This window comes from Schistocerca serialis, chromosome 2, assembly GCF_023864345.2.
Source record: "Schistocerca serialis cubense isolate TAMUIC-IGC-003099 chromosome 2, iqSchSeri2.2, whole genome shotgun sequence".
Lineage (NCBI taxonomy): Eukaryota > Metazoa > Arthropoda > Insecta > Orthoptera > Acrididae > Schistocerca > Schistocerca serialis.
Genome location: NC_064639.1, coordinates 583482046 through 583503485, shown reverse-complemented (window position 1 = coordinate 583503485; position 21440 = coordinate 583482046). Strand labels below are relative to the sequence as shown.

General features: G+C 38.5%; 1 protein-coding gene across 3 annotated transcripts in view; it reads left to right on the top strand.

The window, feature by feature from the left end:
* Positions 1-18786, top strand: part of LOC126457598 (inositol-3-phosphate synthase 1-A) — a 70578-nt gene extending 51792 nt beyond the window's left edge. For all 3 annotated transcript variants that reach the window (XM_050094038.1, XM_050094039.1, XM_050094040.1), the window contains exons 6-10: positions 1234-1476; positions 2075-2183; positions 4737-4969; positions 16492-16657; positions 17244-18786. In XM_050094038.1, the coding sequence (XP_049949995.1) occupies positions 1234-1476; positions 2075-2183; positions 4737-4969; positions 16492-16650 (744 nt within the window). In that variant the 3' untranslated portion in view covers positions 16651-16657; positions 17244-18786. The remainder of the gene's footprint in view (positions 1-1233; positions 1477-2074; positions 2184-4736; positions 4970-16491; positions 16658-17243) is intronic.
* The last annotated feature ends 2654 nt before the right edge of the window (positions 18787-21440 follow it).

Sequence of the window (21440 nt, the reverse complement as noted above, 5' to 3'; positions counted from 1 at the left end):
TAAACCATCAAAGTTTTGAGATACTGGGTGAGAAAAAAATGCAAGGCATTACAAAAAAGAAGACATTGTAATCTGGCACAGTATGTGTAATTTTTGGAATAATCATTTGGGTTTCCTCAAAATTATCCCTTCAGGCTTCTCTTTAGTTAGCTTCGTTCTTCTGGAAACATTTTTACTCAATTGCCTTGAATGCTTGCTCATCTAGTTAAAACTTGGTCTGTTATTCCCTGTGGTGCCACTAAGATTCCTTCATATTTTAAGTTCTTTTGTGGCTTTTCTGTAAGGTTGTCCTCTATGCTTGGGATTGTCACAGCAAGAGCTACAGGTTTATTGATTTTTGTAATTTCTGAGCTTAATATTAACCAACTTAGACCGTTTAATTACTTCTGTTCTTCTTCTTCTTCTTCATTGTCGCCTATTCTTCCAGTACCCTGTCTCCTCAATCCATGTTGTCTTTTCCTTTGAAATTTAATACTTTATTCTTAAGTTTCTTTGTTACGTCTGATTCTTTGATGTCATTTATTTTTAGCTCTTCTCTCATTCTTGCAATTGGTGCTTCTGTCAATTGTACAATATTTGTAATAGTTTTAGATATTGTCTATCCAAAATTTGTAATGAATAGCTAATATGTTTGTTACTAGAGATGTTAAAACTTAAACAGCTTGCTCTCTGTGTACATTACGATGAAATTTAGCAACAGTTACATAGTCAATATAATTCATTAAAATGATTAGCTCAGTGCCTGTGTGAATTTGTATGACTGTTAATCCAAAGATTTGATGTTCAGTTCATGCTTGCTCTAAGGAATTTTTTTTTAACCACTGATTGCTGCATTCCCTTGTGGCTACAATTTATATGTGTGAAAATGCAAAGTTGCACAGTGCTTTGGAAGCCTGTTAGAACCATAGGTCCTCCCCATAACTGCTTGGGTCAGTTAATTGACACAACCGTGGGGAAGCCAGGGCATATCATTCTCAGTGGGACCACACCTGGTAAGGCACTTCGGCTTTCAAACTACTTGTTCAATTGACGTCCACTATTTATTTACATGAGACTCAAGTGAAATGACAAATATGGAAAGTATGGCACTTAAAAGTATAATTATCAAAGATACTAATTCAACCACTCCCTCAGGTTGAGTTTGTGTTGTATGTTGTGTTAGCATACTTTTAGGTGTAGCTTTAAATAGTGTAATTCATAAATAATTTTAATGGGAATGATTTTGCTTGGCAGAGTCCATACTTAAATGGATCTCCACAAAACACATTTGTTCCTGGCTGCATTCAGCTAGCTGAGCAACACAATGTGTTGATTGGTGGAGATGACTTCAAATCTGGCCAGACAAAACTGAAATCAGTGTTAGTGGATTTTTTGGTGACTGCTGGGATTAAGCCTGTTTCTATAGTGAGTTACAATCATCTTGGAAATAATGATGGTTGTAATCTGTCGGCACCCCAACAGTTTCGGTCCAAGGAGGTATGCATTCCAACCTACCAAATATTTGTTTAGCTATCTTTGTGCATATTAGTTGCACAGTCTACAAATCATATTGGTAGTGTTTACAGTAGAGACTATAAAATGAGGAATACCAATTTTTCTGGAATGATAGTTTGTATTATAATTTAATATAGACATATTATATGTGATATTTCTTCAGTCAATGCAGTTGATTTACATGCATATGTAATATAACATATTGTTGTTGTGTTTAAAAGTTAAAATGTTTCACATGTATTACAATGAGGGAACATTCATATGTAAATGGGATATTAAAAACCAGTGTAGAAAGAGTATTTCTGAAGTGTTGTCATGTGTGTGAGTTGCGTTTGTGTGTGTGTGTGTGTGTGTGTGTGACCCTTGGGTGTTAAAAGCTCTTTTTGTGACTCAGCATCTCCGCTATATGATGAATAGCAATTATATTTTTTATATTATTGTTACAGTCCATCCTGGATTTTCCATTCTGTATGTGCATTGTAGTTTAAATTGTGTAAGAGTTTGAGTTCATAGAAAAAGTTTAGACATCTTTAGTTTCTAACAATTTCTTACTCTATATGATTTTCATTTCATATTTCAGATTTCTAAAAGCAGTGTTGTAGATGACATGGTGGAGTCAAACAGAATATTATACAAACCAGAAGAAAAACCGGATCACTGTGTTGTAATAAAATATGTGCCTTATGTAGGTGAGTATTACATGTAGAGTGTGTGTGTGTGTGTGTGTGTGTGTGTGTGTGTGTGTGTGTGTGTGTGTGGAGGGGGGGGGGGGGTGCACGTGCGCGCGCTTGTTCATGTGATTTTGAGGGCCGTGAACTTGGAGAGCAGGGGGTGGTTTACAACAGGTGGCATTTTCTGAGTCATTACTGTGAACGTAGAAAATCATGTGCGTATTCAACTGTGAGGATTCTGACAGTCTTCTTGAGTTTGTAACATGTCTAGTCAGCTCATCTCTGTACCTTGGTGATGATGTAGCTGTTGTCTGCACTGTTGCCTTTGAATGGGAACATAGCATCCATACTCCTCTTCAGTCAATACATATACAGTAATTATTTTGAACAGTGGGATTTCTATATTATTCAGAATGTTGGAGCATTTGTAACTTCTAAGTACATAGTTTTCTAGTTGTGAGCTTTGGCATAGCTAAGATTTTCTGTGTAACACAGAGGGAGCTGCGTTTTCCTTCAGCAGCTCATTTGAAAGATGTTGTCATTAAAGGGAGGAATGACTACTTGACACCATATTTACTTGTTTCATCCAATGGCTGTGTGGGGTAGCTGTGCGGTCTAAGGCGCGTTGCCATGGTTCGTGCGACTCCCCCACGCTTTTCATCCAACCGTTAGTGTGCATTTTAAGCAACATGTGCACATCTTGTATGTAACGTTCAGATGTGATGCAGTGTAGTTCCAGAAAACAAAACATGTATGTGTGATGTAAATATTCTGCTTAAAATAAGTTTGTTTGCGCTATTAACAATGTAGGAAATAATTGCTATTTACCATAAACATGACTTGTTAAGTTGCAGATAGGCGCAATTAAGACACTTACACAGAGTTTTTGGCCATGGCCTTCATCATCTAAAGAGAAATACACACCATTCATACACACACGCAAGCACACCTCATGCACACAACTGCCAACCTGAGTATCTAGGTCCGGCTTCCGGCCTGAGCTGCCGGTGTTGGCAGTCAAGTGTGTGTGAAGTGTGCTTGTTTGTGCATATGAATGATGTGTGTTTCTATTTTTCTGATGAAGGATGTGGCCAAAATCTTTGAGCAAGTGTCTTTTAATTGTGCCTGTCTGCAACTTATTGTGTCAATCTATCTTTTCCCACATTGTTGATATTCCTACCTAAAGTTTCCATTGTTTGTTTGCAGTATTATTAGCCATAAATTTCATGCTTTCCCAATTCCTTTATGAAGTTTTAAATTTATTGTAAAATGTTTGATCAGTGTGACTTGTGTAAGAGCATTATCAGTTAATTCTGTTGAGTATTTTAACTGCAAGTGTAAATAAAGGAATCTGTTCTTTCTCCCCTTCTCTGCATCATAAATATGCACACTTTCACCAGAGACGTTCAGAAATTTGCACCTTGGATGTTGCTATATTGTAAAGTTCTTCTGGCTAATAAAGACGAGAACAATCTTCAGTGAAAAGTCAAAGCGTTGAAGAACCACCTTGGACCATCTGGACTAAGTCTGAAGGCAAAGAAGACTGAATATTTTGTCAACAGGTGCAAATAATATGAATGCCAGCATGATGACAGTACAGATCTGCCAGAAACACATCGCTTCAAAAACCTTGGCTCAAATATCACTGGCAGGCAGTTACAGGGGTATGATCGTGGACCACCTAAAGTCCAAAATATACCACTCTGTAAGCCATCCAGTTGCCTTGTATGGTGCAAACCAAAGTACTTCAAAGGGCATCTGGTGTGACACTTCAAGATCATATGGCCACTGATGAAATTTGCAGGCAGTAAAGAGGTGGCACTTATTGAGAGGACAAGGAAAAGCAGTCTATTGTGGTTTGGACTCATACCTATAGCATATCATTAGCAAAGTGTGGGCTTTGGTTGAAAGTTGATTATAAACAACCTGTCATGAGACTGACACAGCATCGGCTGGATACCCTATCATATAGACCTCAAGATAGTGAGTCTCCATCCTGACCCAGCACAGAATCACACCAAATGGAGACAGAGAGCTATAAGGGGTAGACCTCACTACATTATAGGACAAATGCTGAGGAAGAATAAAACGAAGAAGGAAACTGACTCAAGTTTGTTCTTGCAGTCACTCAACATTGCAAGAAATACAATTTTTGTTTCTGTGTATATGCCCTTACCTCACCTCTTTTTTTCCTTTGCTATTCTACGTGGTTATTATAAAGTTTGTGGAATTGAATAAAGTGGTTAGAATGGATCACTTTTCTGTTCAACTTATCGGACGAGGAAGCAGTGCGCACACGCACTTCAATGTAGTAATTTACTAAAATTGTTGTAGTGACAATTATCATGTTATTCTATCTTTAAAACTATAAATGCCAAACAAGACCTCATGTATTGTATTTCCTAACTGAACAAAAATATTGTCATGAAAAACTGATATTTTGTGTTATCAAAAGTTATGACCAATTATTATTTTCAAAAAGTGAGTTTACAGTTGTCTGTTGTGTAAGTATAAAAACTGTGCAGGTGCTTTATGGTAATGATGACCATTAGATCCATTGACTTGTTCCAGGTGACAGTAAAAGAGCGATGGATGAATATATCTCAGAGATAATGATGGGAGGACATAATACTATAGTAATTCACAATACATGTGAGGATTCTTTACTTGCAAGTCCGATCATACTGGATCTAGTACTTCTCACTGAATTGTGCACCCGAATCGAATTCAGGTCTCCCGATGAGCTTCACTCTGAATACTCAAATTTCCACCCTGTCCTCTCAGTACTGAGCTACTTATGCAAGGTAAGGGAGTGTGTGTGTGTGTGTGTGTGTGTGTGTGTGTGTGTGTGTGTGTGTGTAACCTGAACATAGTTCTCATTCTTTTCAGACATTCATCGTCCATTACATTTCTTTTAGACACTATTGGTTGACATCATAACTAATCTATAAAATAAGTATTTTACATTTATTTAATGTTCATTAGCATGTACTATGTACAGATATGCACATTCTTATTTTTGATGAACAACTGTCAAATCTTACGAATTGAATATACAGGATGTAGCCGCAACAATTATTGGTAATGTCACCCATGGATGTTTAAGACACTGCGTAAATCTTTGACACCATTGATAAATACTTGTTCCATGAATCATATTAGTGATAAAAACTATGTTATGGAATGTATTAGACAATGTGTACTATTTGCAGGTTGGAAGACTTATAGCTAGTAATGTCTTCTGTTCTAGCATGCTTTATATACTAGTTTACACCTGAGCATTATCATGCACAGTTTCACAGTGCAATACGTGGTTTAGTCACTGGGCACTTAAGAGCCATAGGATATCTGTCAATGAGAGTAGAAGTGTGCGAGGTTATATGGGTATTCAGTCACATGTGCTGAATGTGCTTTTTGGTTGGAACAAGGGAAATTTAGGGACGTTAATGTTTAGTAGATATGTGCACCATCAGGAGCTGTCATTAACATGACGTAAAGTAACAGTGATGTAATGGTTCCGGTATTGACCAAAACAGTGAATTTAGGAATTATAAACCACTAAACATTCAGAGTGCAATGTTTCGATGTCTTGCTCTATTGTGATATAAAGAATATTGAGAGTGCGGCAGTAACAGTTCCTTTAACATTCATAACCAACAAATCACTATATATTATATAAACGTAAGTGTGGTTTGATCTTGTGCATGGTATAAATCAGCAACCAACCCCTGGAGCCCCATTGGAGCTGTGTGGTGTGGTAACCTTTTATCCATCATCCTTGAAGAAGGTTTTGGCTTGGAAGTGCGGGGTTTGTGTTCAAAGATATGGGTATCAAAAAGGGATTGAGAACTGAAGTGGCAGTCACTGGTCAGAATATTCCTTCAAAAATGTTGGGAGAACATCACAGGAAGTTTGAGAATGTTATAGAAAGGTTAAGAGCACAGGACTTGCAAGTGGGTACCTAAGTCTCTTAACAAATGCAAAAAATCTGTACCCCAGAAAAAAGTACACTTGTCTCACAAAAGTAGAGTTTGTGAGAAATCCATATGAATTTATTTGCAAGTTTTGAGTTATGCTGAACATTTACAGCAATTATTTGTTGTCTAAGTTAGAGATTATGAAGTACTGATAAGGTACCACCTAGCAAATGCTTTGACAGTGGCCAAATTATTATTATTATTATTTTTTTTTTTTTTTTTTTTTTTTTTGAAAAAAAAAAGTTGTGTATGATTTCTTATGCCTTTCAGGAAAGTATTGTAAGGCTATTTCAAATAATTTGATTGAATATCTGATAGTTTATCATTTTAGTAATTGTTCCAATAATGATAAAAAGCGTGGAAACTTCTCATGCGAGTAAATTTTACTCTGTGCAAATCCTGCTAATCTTAGATATTAGCACAGGTGATGTTTTAGACACATTTGTCCAATCACTATGTTAATTACAGTAAGATCCATAGCAGTGGGGAAAAGAATTGCATCAGAAATACCCTGTAACATGACACCAATGCATAAAAACTCAATCTTCGTCTGAAATTTTATGTGTTGTCAACGTAATCCATAAAGATCACTTCAAGAAAGCTACTGTTAAGTATGTTATACTAATATATTCATGTAAAATGATAACTTTGCATTTTGAAAGCAAGACAGTTTGCTTACTTGTCATCCTCTTTCGGAATATAACCTGTAGTGATTGTAACATATTATCTACAATTTGAAAATCTTGAAAGTTCTGTAGTACCCTATTGTTCAGTGTATTTTTGGTGCAATAATGAACCAACTATTGGTAATATCAGTGTAGATTCGCGAATGCTTTAGTTTTCTTTGTCATTTCATGCTGCATGCCTAACTCCATATGTGTGGATGCTCCAATTAAGTAAAATTAAACTGTTTGATTTGAGGATATTTGTATAGAATCAGGAAGCCGTACTCTGAGCATAGAAATTATCAGACCATATAGTTGTTTTCCACACATTAGAACATGGAATGGTACAGTTCGTCCATTTCAGCACTGCTAAAACTAATCCATTGACCCCTTGGCCCACTTAGAAACTTAGGCTGTTTATCAAAAGTAGGGAAGGTAGACCAGCAATTAAAATGTCTCATACTGGATCTAATTTTACTGTTTGTGACCTTGCTTTCTAAATGCTAAAGCATATGAGGCTCAGAAAGATACGTCATTTGCACTTTTCATCTCTCTTTCTAACTAAATCAAATTACCTTTGAATTTTGCTGCTTAATAATCATATATATCACAAGTGTCTGTTCCCAGCTGTTTGAAAGGCAGATAGGAACTTTTAATAAAATTGTCTGCAGATAACAATTTTTAACCTAATTTTGAAATTTGGTTGAACTATTCTGAATACAAAAATTCATGTTCTTATTGTTCAGATTAGTCTTTAAGAACATGCAGAAATTTTTACGTGCTTCAGTCAAAGGCACAGGTTGGGGAGGAATTAATGTAATTGTTAACAGTAACTAGAACTACTTGTATAAAAAGAAAACTGCTAGTCAGGGAATTATTAAAGTACTGACCATTACTTATCTACAACAGGTGCAATTCTCTTCACTACTGAAAGAATAACAAAATAGTACTCCCAACTTTCCAAACTATAGGTTGCTTGTTTAGGGAGCAAAGGAGAGTTGAGTGGAAGAGGCGTAAATGGGATGGGAGAGGTGCCATGTCGCTCAGACCCCAGGTTAAAAGCGTCTGACCTGCTGGGTAACAATTATCTATCTGTATGAAATAAAATCGTTATAACTTATGAATGGTTTGTGTTAGGACTTTCAAACTGCACGGTTGGCTGTGGGGCACGATGGGAATTAATATGCACATGCATGTGGTTTGGTTTAGCAGTGAAGCTCACTTTCATTGGGATGAGTTCATCAATAAGTAAAATTGGCGCATTTGGGGGGACAGAGAACCCACATATCCGAATCAACAAGTCTCTTCACCGTTAACAGGTGACTGTGTGGTGTGCAATGTCCAGTCATAGAGTAGTCAGTGTGATATTCCGTGATGGCACAGTGACTACCAAATGGTACTTGAAGGTTTTGGAAGGTTATTTCATCCCCAATGTCCAAAATGCCCCTGATTCTAGAAGATGTGGTTGATGCAAGATTTAGTTCGACCCCATTGAAGCAGGAGAGTGTTCGATGTCCTGAGGAGCACTTTGGTGACTGCATTCTGGCTCTGGGGTACCCAAAGACCACTGGCATGGGCCTCGATTGGCTGCCATATTCTCTGGGTCAGAACACATCTGACTCCTTTTGGTGGGGTATATTAAAGACAACATGTACAGAAATAACCCCAAAACCATTGCTGAACTGAAAACAGCCAATCATGAGGTCATTGACAGCTTCGATGTTCCGACACTTCAGCAGGTCTCCCTGCAGAATTTCGCTATTCGTCTGCGCCACATCATCGCCAATGATGGCAGGATATTGAACCTGTCAAGACCTAAATTCGAATATCTGGAATGGCATTTACATATTGAATAAATTGTGTGGACACTGTAGTTTGTTACTAATTTACATTTTCTTTCATATAATTCTATAATTGTCACCCTGTGTTATGCCAGGGAAAGGAGAAAAAGAAAAAAGAGAGCCAAAGATAGTACAATAATAAGCGGTGTACCAGCTTCAGTTCAGATATGATAAGCAACTCGTAGTGAGAACCAGAGATAGATTAGAATGTGAAGGGTACATAAAAAGTGGAAAAAATAATGCACTAAAAACAACTGTGAAAGGAAGGAGATAGGAAGGGAGGTGAATATATAAGTAACATGTTAATCAACAGTGTATGAAAAGACAAATTGCTGCTTACTGTATAGTAGGTGCTTTAAGTTGCAAACTGGCACAATTAAGAAACACTACATACAGCTTTCGACCACAGCCTTCATCAATAAAAGAGATACAAACCATTCATACTCACAAGCAAGCACACCGGATACACACATGGCCACCAACTCCAGCATCTCTGGCCCAAGAAGTACGATGGACATGCGGGCTGAAAAAATACTTGTGCCTGATGATAAACTTGCTCATGAAAATGAAAACTGTGATGAGGAATATTTTGAAAAAGTCGCAGACCATATTTCATCAGTTGAATGTGAGCTATAAGAAGAAAAAAGAAGATAAGTAGACTATCTTTCTTTGGATTGCGGAATTAAAGTTGTTAATATTGCAAGGGCTCATCCCATATGGAAACACATCCCAGTGGGAAGGAGAAATAAAGAAAGGAGGCAGTCAATTTGATAAGCATACAATAATAAATTCCTGGACATATGATTATTTTGTTGAAGCCCAAGACAATGATCAACAAGTGACTACTCGGGATTGCAGCAGTAGGCCGTAGCACCAGCACAATAATTTACAGATTTTGAACTTAAACCTGCTGACACCTGAGTTCATAAAGTCAAAAATAAGCATGGAAGTCGTTAATGAAAAATGACAAAGTTTGTTTTAAAAAAAGAGGATTGAAGAAACCTTGACTTATGCAGCCACTTTTTGAACCTAGTCGTTCAGGTTGATACCAAGGATTTTGTTATAAACACTGATCAGACAGGTAAATTATTGCAAAGTATTTAGAGATTCATTTTGCTCTCTTATTTTTACAACTCTCTCACAAAATACTTCAATTTTGATTGTTTTCACTTTCCAGAGCTTGAGTATCAGTTGATGTACAACCGGACTGTATTGGACAAAGAAAACAAAATTATTTTTGTCAAAAGGCACAACATGAATAAAATGACACATATGTGTACCATTCAGTATGCTCTCATCTCTCTGGAAAAGTCCTACATCAAGTATTTGTTTACAAGAAGCAATTGGCAACTTTGGCCCCTAAGTTAAAAAACATTAAATGAATATATTCAAAAGTATCAAAATGTCATAACAACTTCTTCAAAATCTGGGAGGCTAAGAACAGGACTGTATATTGACTTTTTGAACTATTGTTTGAATTCTTACGTGGGAAAAGAACAGTTTGTGTGAATTATTGACCCTTTGGGTGAACAAGCAAAGCTTGAATTATATGACGAAATCTTTCAGGATGACAAGAAATCACCAGCATGTACAACTAAATTGATTCCTCCAAAAGGTACTACTCTTGTAGAACCTTGTAACTTCTAATTTTATAGACAGGTCAAAAAGTCTGATAGAAAATAATAGAGAAATAAATTTCCATAAAGACTGTATGAAAATACAGTCAGTAGTGCATCAGCAGCTTTCATTTCCAATTTTTAATGAGATGATCTGGTCTGCCTGGTACACTTCCAGGCTTTCTGATGAAAGAGAAATTTTCATGAATATTAACAGAGTATGGTTTCCAACAGATCTTTTACGAAAAGGTTGTCCATGTAAACAATCACCTTTCATGAATTATGCAAGATGTCAAAATAGTTTTTGATTTCAATGTTTTTATGATAATTATCATTGTGGTGCTTGTATGTAAAAAAGACATCAATTACCAGGTGTAGAATGAGGTAGTCATGCAATAATAACTGACAAGAGAGACAGGGTTTTGTGTGGTAGTGTTCTAAACTTCTTGTCTGAAAATTACTTCGAGCAGATAGAGTACTGATTCATGAGGACATTGTCTTACACCATGTAGTAACTAACAGATCAAAACTTTTCTAATCAGTCAATATAGCAGAAGGATTCACTGTCCAAAAGGCTGTTTTAGCATAAGTGACAACTAGTGTTACTAGAAATATTAAGAAAGGAAAATATTTTTGCTTAGCAAGGGTGACAACAAAGAAATAGCAGAGTATCTAAATTAATGGCAACCAGACCATTTTTAATCAAATCTGAAGATGTTCAAAAAACAAGGGGCAGTTTGCAGTTTGAGGCCCCATACATGTGCAAAATATAAACAATACCTATTTTTGGGCCATGGCAATTATCATTGGGTGTGCTCATAATTTTTAGAATTTTTTTTTCCTTTAATGAAACTTTGCATGGAACTTAACAACTATAGAATGATAACTAGATGTCTGGTAGATTCAATTATTCTTGAAGCCTACGCCATCTTCACAGTTGTACTGTAAATATATTTTAAAATTACATGGGCAAATAATGATAAGACCAAGAAATAGAGAAACATTTTACATTGCCTTTCTGAAATTAAACTGTTTTTAGCCCAGCAAAACTGTGCTTTCCACAATTATTGTGAAGATATTTCATCAGAAAACATGGGAAATTTCTTAGAGATGGTTCAGTTGATGGTGGGAGATATCCAGTAATGAAAGAGCAACATTTAAAATTTGAAGATGGGTGAAAGAGAAACAAAATGAATTTATTTTTATAGTTGTTGAACTACTAAGGAAAAAAATTATTACTTGTATAAAAAAGACAAAGTATTATGGAATAATTTTGGATAGCACTCTGAGTGAAAGCAGAACTGATCAAATGTGCCATATAAGTAGATATGTCCATACAGAAGACCACATTGTGGAAGTGCGAGAATCCTTCTTAGGTTTTCTTTTATGTTGGAAGGGACTGCAGGGAATATGTGAAATGATATTCTAGAGCAGCAGTAGAAGGAAAAAGGGAAAAAAAGGCTGGATATTATGTTGTAGCAGGACACAAGGATATGACAAATCTCTTCTCTCTCCAATAACATGCACGGAGAGCCCTGTCAATTCAGCTTGCAATCACTGATTGGCGGGTAATGGATCACAATGAGTGGAGCATCTTCTATGAGAAAAACAGTATTGTGAAGTCACAATTCCAGTTAATTCCACACAAGATAAAGAAGGAAAAATATTTGTGCACCATATTGAAGTATAATTGTTGTACATACATTGAAATGTTACAGCATTGACTATGAATGTCCACAGCTCTTTCACGACTTTGTGGGTAGGACGTGACCTATTGTGGCCCTTTCTTCCTCCCCTCTGTCCATCCCTCCTTTTCCTCTGTCCATCCCTCCTTTTCCTCTGTCCATCCCTCCTTTTCCTCTGTCCATCCCTCCTTTTCCTCTGTCCATCCCTCCTTTTCCTCTGTCCATCCCTCCTTTTCCTCTGTCCATCCCTCCTTTTCCTCTGTCCATCCCTCCTTTTCCTCTGTCCATCCCTCCTTTTCCTCTGTCCATCCCTCCTTTTCCTCTGTCCATCCCTCCTTTTCCTCTGTCCATCCGTTTCCCTATGCCCCCTCCTTTCCCTCTACCCCCTTCCTCCCCTCTCTCGATGTCCATGCATACATCGCCCGGGCTATCCACCTGGTTACTGTGATCCCTTATGGTTCTGTTCCTCTTGGTCCTTTTTGAATTTTATTTTATTTTTAATTTTTATTTCCATTGTTTTTTTACCCCTTCCCCCCTTTTTGGGGTTTGACCTCTCCATCTAAAGTTAAGTCTCCATAGTGTGACCCAACAGGGGAAAACCGAGTTACTTAGCATCTTCGGCATGTGGCCTTATCACATCTTCCATCTTTTCCTTGACCTGTTTTTGTTTCAATACGGTAGCCAGTCAGTGGGTGGCAAGGGGAGGGGGGGGTGTATTGTTATTATTATGTGCCCTTTTGGTTGAGCCCCCTGACAACACAGGGATCACACTTCTGATACCTGAGATGCTACCTCACCATGTATGTCTGAGTAGTTGCTTATCATTCTGGAGCATCATCAACTCCCAGCAATGGCTGCCATGCCAGATTGTACCTGCTGTGGCTGGGTGGTACCCAAGGGAAGAGCCCATTATCGGAGTTCATGGTATCAGAGCAGATGCTTTTCATGTGAAACATAGTAAGCTCCAAAAACGTGGCCATTCTTCTGCAGCCCTCTCTCTAGTTTGGAATCGATCCTTTAATGCTGCTTATTATGACATTGTGGCCTTCTCTTCCCTGCCTACCCACTGAGGGAAGGGCCAGTCTCGCTGCCTTATGGTGAACCCCCTTTCTGCTACCTGATCTGCACCATGACTGACTAGGACAAAAATTGGACACTCTGAGTAAGATGGAATTGGGTTCCCTGTTGATCAGAACTACTTCTGCAGCCCGTGATGCATGTGACCATGTTGACAACATCACGATCTCTATTACTCCTCATCAGTCTTTGAATATGGTTCAGTGTCATTTTCCATAGGGACCTCATCCTGCAAGCTGACGAGGAGCAGCGGGGCATTTGTTTTGTTTGATGTGTTCAGAAAGGCCATAAGGACAACCACATTGATACTGGAATTTGAAGGGAGGGGTTTACCATCCTGGAGAAGGTCAAGGTCGTGGTTTATCGGTGTGACATGAAGTCTGTACGTCCCATAACCTGTGAGGTGTTTTCGGTGTCTTTGTTTTGGGGTGATGTCTTTCCACTGTACAGCAGACCCCTGTATGCAGTGAATGTGGACACCCACTCCATGAGGGGAGCACCTGTGTTCTGCCACCCTTGTGCGTTAATTGTCATGACCATCACTCTCCAGAAAACTTCCTGGCAGATTAAAACTGTGTGCCTGACTGAGACCAAACTCAGGACATTTTCCATTTGCGAGTAAATACTATACTGACTGAGCTACCTTCAAGCATGTCTCACTATCCATCCTCACAGCTTTAGATCCACCAGTACCCCATCTCTACCTTCCAAACTCCACAGAAGCTCTTATCTGTCTGCAGGGCACTTGGCTGCGAAAGGCAAAAGTCCTGAGTATGAGTCTCAGTCAAATATGCAGTTTTAATCTGCCAGAAAGTTTCATATCGGTGCACACACTGCTATAGAGTGGAAATTTCATTCTGGATCACTCTCCACGCTTGCTGCATTCTCCAGTTTATGAGAAGGAAAAGAAGGGACAGGAGTAAAAGTCCCTTGATCGTTTATCCAACACTGAGGCCCATCAGAAATATGATCATGTGCACCCTGTGTCTAAGACATCTAGCTTTGCTCCTGTTATGTTCTTTTCCCTCTCCTCCTTATCCCCTCTCCTCTCCCACTCCCCTGCGGTTCCCATGCACTCCCCTCCGGGGGCTGCTCACTCCACCTCACTGGAGAAGTATCCCGCTTCTTTGGCATCTGCTGGTAATGGGGGCCCCCTCACACACTGTTTTCAGTTCCCTCCGCTTAAATTACGAGTTGTGTATTTATGTTGCTGTACTATGGTCCATTGCAGTCCAGAGCTCTACCTCGATGCCCCATGCCTAAGTGCTCCCCAGGTTCTGTTCTTTGGGTCTTATTTTTAACAGCAAGCTTATATATCCACCTTCCGAAGATTGGCTGTTTCCATTATCTCAGTGACCTTTGGTTCCTTGCCCACATGTCTTGGGGCACAGATCATTAAACTCTTCTCCTCCATGTGGACTATGGTTCTTAAGTTTGTGGCTTTGCTGGCCCTTCCACACTGCTTCTCTCAGACTTGGTCCACCATCTTGGTATCAGTTTGACCACAGGTGCCTTTTGCACTAACCCTCTCGATAGTCTTCAGGTTGACCCTGAAAGCCTCTTCTTTCAGTTTGTATGTCCCAGCCCCTGGTTACCTATACCATCCATATCCACTGTTTCCCTACTCACCCCTTCTATTCTAGTCTTTTTGCGGTTTCAAGACATTGCCCATCCACTGCCAGCCTTCAGGTGGGTTTACTTTTTGGGCTCTGCCTTGCTTCTCTCCATTTCGATTTTCGTCTTCCATCTTTGTCCTGTTCTCCATGTTCTCTTCTGAACACCCGCCCTTGGTTAGTTCCTTGACCACAGATTCATACGGATCTCTGCCACGATCCAAAAGCCTCCATTGCTCTGATGGTGTTGCATTGTTTGTTTTGCCCCTTTTACTGAAGTCTTGGGATGCTATTGTTTTTTGCATCGTTGTCTCCAAATCTGCAGATTTTGTGTGATATGCCTTCATGTCTTCTGCCGTCACGGAACACCATCTCTGTGGAACTGATTTACTGGGCCCTGTGCTTTGTTAAACGGCCCTACTTCAACGAAGTTCTGTTATGTAAGGACTTGATGAGTGGCCTTTAGACTATAACCTGTCCCCTCGCCCCCCCCCCCCCCCCCCACCCCCAATTCCATCTATTGCTCTCTGCCATCCATGACTTTTTCGGCAACCTTGGGCATGGTGCTTGTTTGGTTAATTTCTGTTGGATACTCGACTACATGGGCAATGAGTTTGCTGATCATCTTGGCGGCCCACTCCCCTGCCTAATAAACTTTGTGCTACTAAGGGGCACCCGCGAGGTGGCATCCTTGCTTCTGCCACTCCTACCAGGAATCTACCATCCTCTGCTGTCTTCGTATCGACCATACTAGATTGACCCACTGTTTTTTTCCCCCCCTCTATAATGGAGGGCCGCCCTCATGGTGAACCATATATTTTGCTGGACTGCCCCCATGTTTTGGCCCTTCACACTAAATACACCCTTTCACCTTCCTTGTTACAGGCCTCAGCAGACAAGCCTTGCATGATTTTCCTTATCTTCAGTTTTCTTCACGAAAGTGGTTTGCCCTACCAGATTTCCAGATTTAAGTACCTGAATTTCTGTTTGGAGTTGGCGTCCCTTGATTAGAATTGGCATTTGTTTGGGAGATGTTCAGCCTTACCTCAATGCCGGGGATTTTCCCTACATTTTGTCTGGTATTTTGTGCTGTTTTGTTTTCCCTTTTCTTGAATGTGTACCCTGGTATGGTCATGGTCATGGTCATGGTCATGGTCTGGTGTGTGGGGATGGGGGTGGGTCAGTGGCAGCGCCAACACCTCACCACATGTAATGCCTCTGGTGTCCTCCTCCTCTCCCATCCTGTTCTTTACTCTTCCTGCCACACTGATGTTCCTTCTGCCTATTTCTTTGCCCGTCTTCCTTTCCCATCGATTGGACTGTGCTGTTGGTGTTGCTCCTCCCTTAGTTTCTGCTGCATTAAGTCAGGGGACCGATAACCTAGCTATTTCGGATCCCCCCCCCCCCCCCCCCCCCCCCCCAGCCAACAAATTAGAAGGTTCAGGATTATATTCTCTAGAAGGCCCATGGATCGTCTGCCAAGAAGTTGCTTAGGTTTTATTTCACAATATTCAAAAGACACAAATAAAAAGGCACAAAACTTTAACAGTGTAAAGATATTGAACAATAAAATAATTTCTTTTAGACCGGAGCATTCTTTGCTGTAAACCTTATCTCTGTTTTATATCAATCACTTATATCTTTCCATTCGAGAATCAGTACAGCACAATACATTTGAGCAGGTAAACAAGTTTTTTGTTAAATGTGTATTCCTCTTGAAGAATTGTTCAAATTGTGTGAAATATATTTAATTTATTTCTGCTTTCATTATGTCTGTATTGTCTCCTTGTGCTTTTTAAAATTTTTGTTACTAAAATGATTGCAGATATAGGTTTCACTTGTTACTTTTCAGGCTCCCTTAGTTCCACCAGGGACACCAGTTGTTAATGCCTTAGCAAAGCAGCGTGCTTGTATTGAAAACATAATGCGTGCCTGTATTGGGCTTCCTCCAGAAAATAATATGCTTTTGGAGCACAAACTTCAGTTTCCGTTATTGGAGAGTACATCATGACATATGGGTAAATGTATTTCATACTAAACTTTAATAGCTGTAATCTCAACGGTGAAAATTTTCCAATTCTTTAGTCAGTGATTGATATCATCTATCATTCACGTTCTTAGTAATTGAAATTTTAAACTGCACATGATTTTTTGCAGACCACACTTTGTTTTTTAAGAAAGATCATAACGAGTTCTGTTCCCAAAATGAGCATATGCATTCCTCAGTGCATTAAGAAATGAGAGATAGAATAGTGTGCAGTGACATTAGGGAGACAGCTTTTTTTGTGTGTGACATATTGCTGGTGCAAATAAAGTAGTCAAGTTTCTAAGCATGATCATCAATTATGAAAGACCCAGTATTCCAACATTTTGAGTCCTACATAATTTTAATCTTCATGTGTTTTTACGATTGTAACAATATATGAGCTGTTATGATTTTTCAAAGATTTCTTATTATTTGCTTTCTGGTGTCGATAAGTTTATATCCCAAAAACAATGACAGACTGTTTATTAGACAGTGTTTATTATGTCCATTAAACTAATTTGTTGCCGTACCATTACAACTTTTAGAAAAGAGTGCTTGTACTGGTTTTTCATTCACAGGTGGAGCTTCTGGGTGCGTGTACTGAAAATCACTACAGATCAATAACTTTTTGTCAGTAAGCACATATTTCATTATTTAAACAGCCAAACATGATGTTATGCATTTAAAAATTGTGTACTTAACCATATAATTCCTAACAACCAAAAACTTTTTGTGCCATTTCATTTAAGCCACAAACGTTTGTAGATAAAGAAATCCACTGTCATATCATGAGATGCATTTATTTTTGTTTGTGACCAGTGTAGATGAAAATATGTAATTGCTATATGTTGTAGAATAATACATGCATTTGATGTTTCTCCATTTGTGTATTATGAAAAAGGATCTCATAGTTACGTAAACTTTATGTGCAAATAGGCTCGTGAAATTGTGTGATGCACTGTATGTATGTTATCAGAATTATTGTAGTGAATCTGAATTCAGTATTACAGTTAGTCATTTAATGTAATATAGGAATGACAATTATTTTAAGTTTTGAGTTCCTCTTGTGGCACTTAACTGGTAATATATATGGTGTCCCTCCTAGGAGACCTGAGGCCCAATTTCTTCAGTGTTTTGGCAGATGTTTGCAATTTTGATTTTGCGATGTGTAGTCAGTCGTCCTTACAGAAATACTGCTCATCACATCTTTAATGCAACGCTTAGTGTTGACAGAATGCATTGGTTTGTTTCCCTTTAAAAACAAAATGATCTTCAAAGTGAAATTTTGCAGGCATATTTGATACAATGGTCCCAGACTAATCTAATGCTAGATTAGTTTCATCGATACGTGTTGAAAAAAGAAGAATAACCAGTACTCCAGTATCAATAGGAAAAACGAAGAATAACCAGTAATCCAGCATCAGCAGCGCCATCTTGTCCCATGCTGACTTAAAGAAATGGCTATTCTTCATGTTTTACTGTCCCTGTTAATACACGTCAATTAAACAACGTTGCACTCAACTAGTTTGGAACCTCCCTATTGAATGGGCATGTAAAATTCCTCGTTAAAAATCATGTTGATTGTAACTTGTGACAAACTGATGCATTCCACTGACATTGGACGTTGCATGAAAGACATCATGGGCAGTGTTTGCTTAGGCAGACTACAGCTATACAGTGCATAAACAGATGGCAAATTTCTGCCAAAACAGTGGAGAAAATGTACCTGGTGGTGATTAGGAGAGAAACCCATTATATTTCATGTTGAATGACGTAATTTCTTAAAAGGGCACAAGAAAAATGTTAAAATATTAAAGAATACAAATGTGTTATGGTGCTATACATTGCATTCCTCCTATTCTGTGCTGCTTATTGGTAAAGTATGGATCATTTTATGATGACTACTGCAGGTCTCATAAGGTGAAACTGGACAGGTGACACATTGGACCAGTAACAGAAGTCTGAAAATGGCCAAAGACATATAGATTATGAATAAATACACAACTGTTCATGTAATCTGTGTAATAGAATTAATAGTTTGTTATAAATGTTTGTAAAGTAGTTGTTACTATTTTTGTGTTGATTTTAATTTTGAATAAATATTTGAAAATTAATGTCCAACTCGCATGTTAATTTTTTTAGTCAAAGCAAGCGGATGGTCTCCTATAGTTTATAGTCCTTCACACAGTAAGCTATCAGTTCCTTTTCCTTGTATTGTTGTGTGAAGTGCTCCACGCTCTCCTTTTACCCATTTCATTTCTTCTTCTGTTGACTGCAAAAGTTCTAAAGGAGAGAAGAGGTCCCCCTACTTCATGTTAGCCAATGAATAGATGACTCTGCTTTCCCTCTTATTTGTGATGAAGCAGTGCTGGTATCACATGAAGAAATAAATCAAATTTTCAAAAAGCACTAAAAACAATTATTGTAACCTGTCACATGAGGAACTGGCAAACTGATAGCTTTTTATATGCTTGGGGTGTACTTTGTGCAAAAGGAATGTCCGTAGATGATGATTTGATGTTTCCTTTGTGTGTGTGTGTGTGTGTGTGTGTGTGTGTGTGTGTGTGTGTGTTTTGGGGGAGGGGGGACTACTTTCACCAAGGATGTTGTGCCAAGGAACAGGTTTCTGAAGCTTCTCATATTTCTCTGTTTTGAGAAAAACTTATCCCAAGCTGACTGCCTGTCAGCTAATAAATTCACTCTTGTATCTTAAATTTGGTGAAATTATTTGTTCTTACTACCCTAGAGAAAATACAACCATAGACAAGCAATAAGTGCCAAGCAATTGCAGGTCCATTCAATTCATGCCGAAAAGATCCCGCAAATGTAGTCTCAAATTCTGGATTCCTGTCGATGTAGCAACATACAGGGTGTATACGTGGACAAGGAAACAAAATTCCCGGATTTCACCCGTATTTCCCGGTTAAAAATACACCTTCTTCTGGGTGAAAACATACTTTTTCCCTGTTAATTGACAGTATATTTTCTCTCGGAACTGTATAACTTATGTCCTTTGAATGATTATGGTTTTATACACGGGCGTAGAATTTCCCGGCGCTTTAGAAAACTAAACACGGGGGGGAAAAAAAACACGTTTCGGAAAGATCTTTGATGTGCAGTAACATGTTTTACGAAAGTATAAATTCGAATTGAACCAAAAACCGCATGTTACTTTCCGAGCATTGAAATCGAGATTGCGATGTGCTTTTGTAAGCCAGTCATAGCTCATGTCACGTGATCTCGCCAGCCGATGACAGCGGGTATTCAGAGCTTAGGACACGTGATGTAGTCAGCCAATAGCAACATCACTGGTAAGTAGCGCTCACACACACAAACAGAAAAAGTTAACGGTTTAAAATTAATATACATAGTGTTGCTACACGAAACGCAAAGCTTTCACATATAATATTGGTCTGAAAGATTAATAAGTGGCAAGAGAAGCTAAGCTTTCACATGTAATGTTGGTCTTTTATGCACGTATTACAATTTGCGATGTATCACACAAATGTGCCAGTAAAATTTTTAATAACAACATAAATGTCTGATCTTCTGGGCTCAAAATTCATCTAAATGGCTTGTCATCAAAGAGTTTATTTTTAAATGAAAGTGAAACGCTCTGTGATTTAAGAAATTCATCATACATTCTCGCACATAGTTCAACTTGCGTAAAAGGAAATTTGCTTTGATGGTAACGCTTTTCAAACCACCATTCGGAATATGTTCCTGCGACGTGTTAGAAATAGGTTCTTTTTTGCAGTTGCCAGAGAGCGCCAGATGACAGGTGTGACCGCGCTTGCGCAACTACGATGCCGTAGGGAGCCCTTATGTTTGTACGTGTAAAACATTAAAAGATCTTACATTATGTCATAAAAGAAACAAGACATCAGAGGATACTCCAAGAGCATCAGAATTTCGTGACCCATACTAAAATGTGCACATTTAAAGTGCACATTCGTATGTCCAGATTCCCAGTGAAGTAGGCCACGACCTGATATTAAGCTTATCAATGTGGTTTTCGGGATGTAAATTTTCTTGTAGTACCAATACTGTGTTACCTCATGTTTGGTTGTTTATTATGGCATAATGCCATACGTGCTAGAAGTTAAAAATGCACACTTGAAATGCAGCGAACAGTATGTGGAATTAAACACTTCGTTTCAAATATATTGTCTGCCTCAGTGGAAAAGATTAATAAAAGAAAATTTCTTTAACAAATCGGCAAAAATAACTTCATTGTTCTGCAAGGCAATTAATGCTTGACTGTCAGGAAGGTGGAAATAAAATAAAATCTGCAACTAACAACACATTTTAGCCTTCCATAATTATGTGAATGTATTTTAATTCACTGGATAGCTCCCGGCTACAGAAATCTGTTTTGTTTTCATTTGACGTGAGAGCAGTAGATGAAGAGGAAACAGCAAAATCACTAAATGTAAACACGGGTCACGTGGAGACTACCCACTTCCCCACTATAGCTCGGACAGCTCTGCGCATCAGCCCCGGGTCTACGATATACCCGAACCGGGGCAATACCCCGCCATTCCCTCGAGCGTTCGGGATAGGACGTCAAAAACAACTCTTCAGAAAATATGCACTCTTTATTCCCTATCAGATAGCAACTTGCTGCTTTGTGTGACATAAAATTAAATATAGGATACATAGACCCAGTAAAGACATGAGACAAGCAAGACAATACACATTTATTCAATCCTTAGCTCTAGAGTTTTTTTCTCTGTAATCTTGCTACAGCTTTACATGTCGTACTTCCCTTTTTG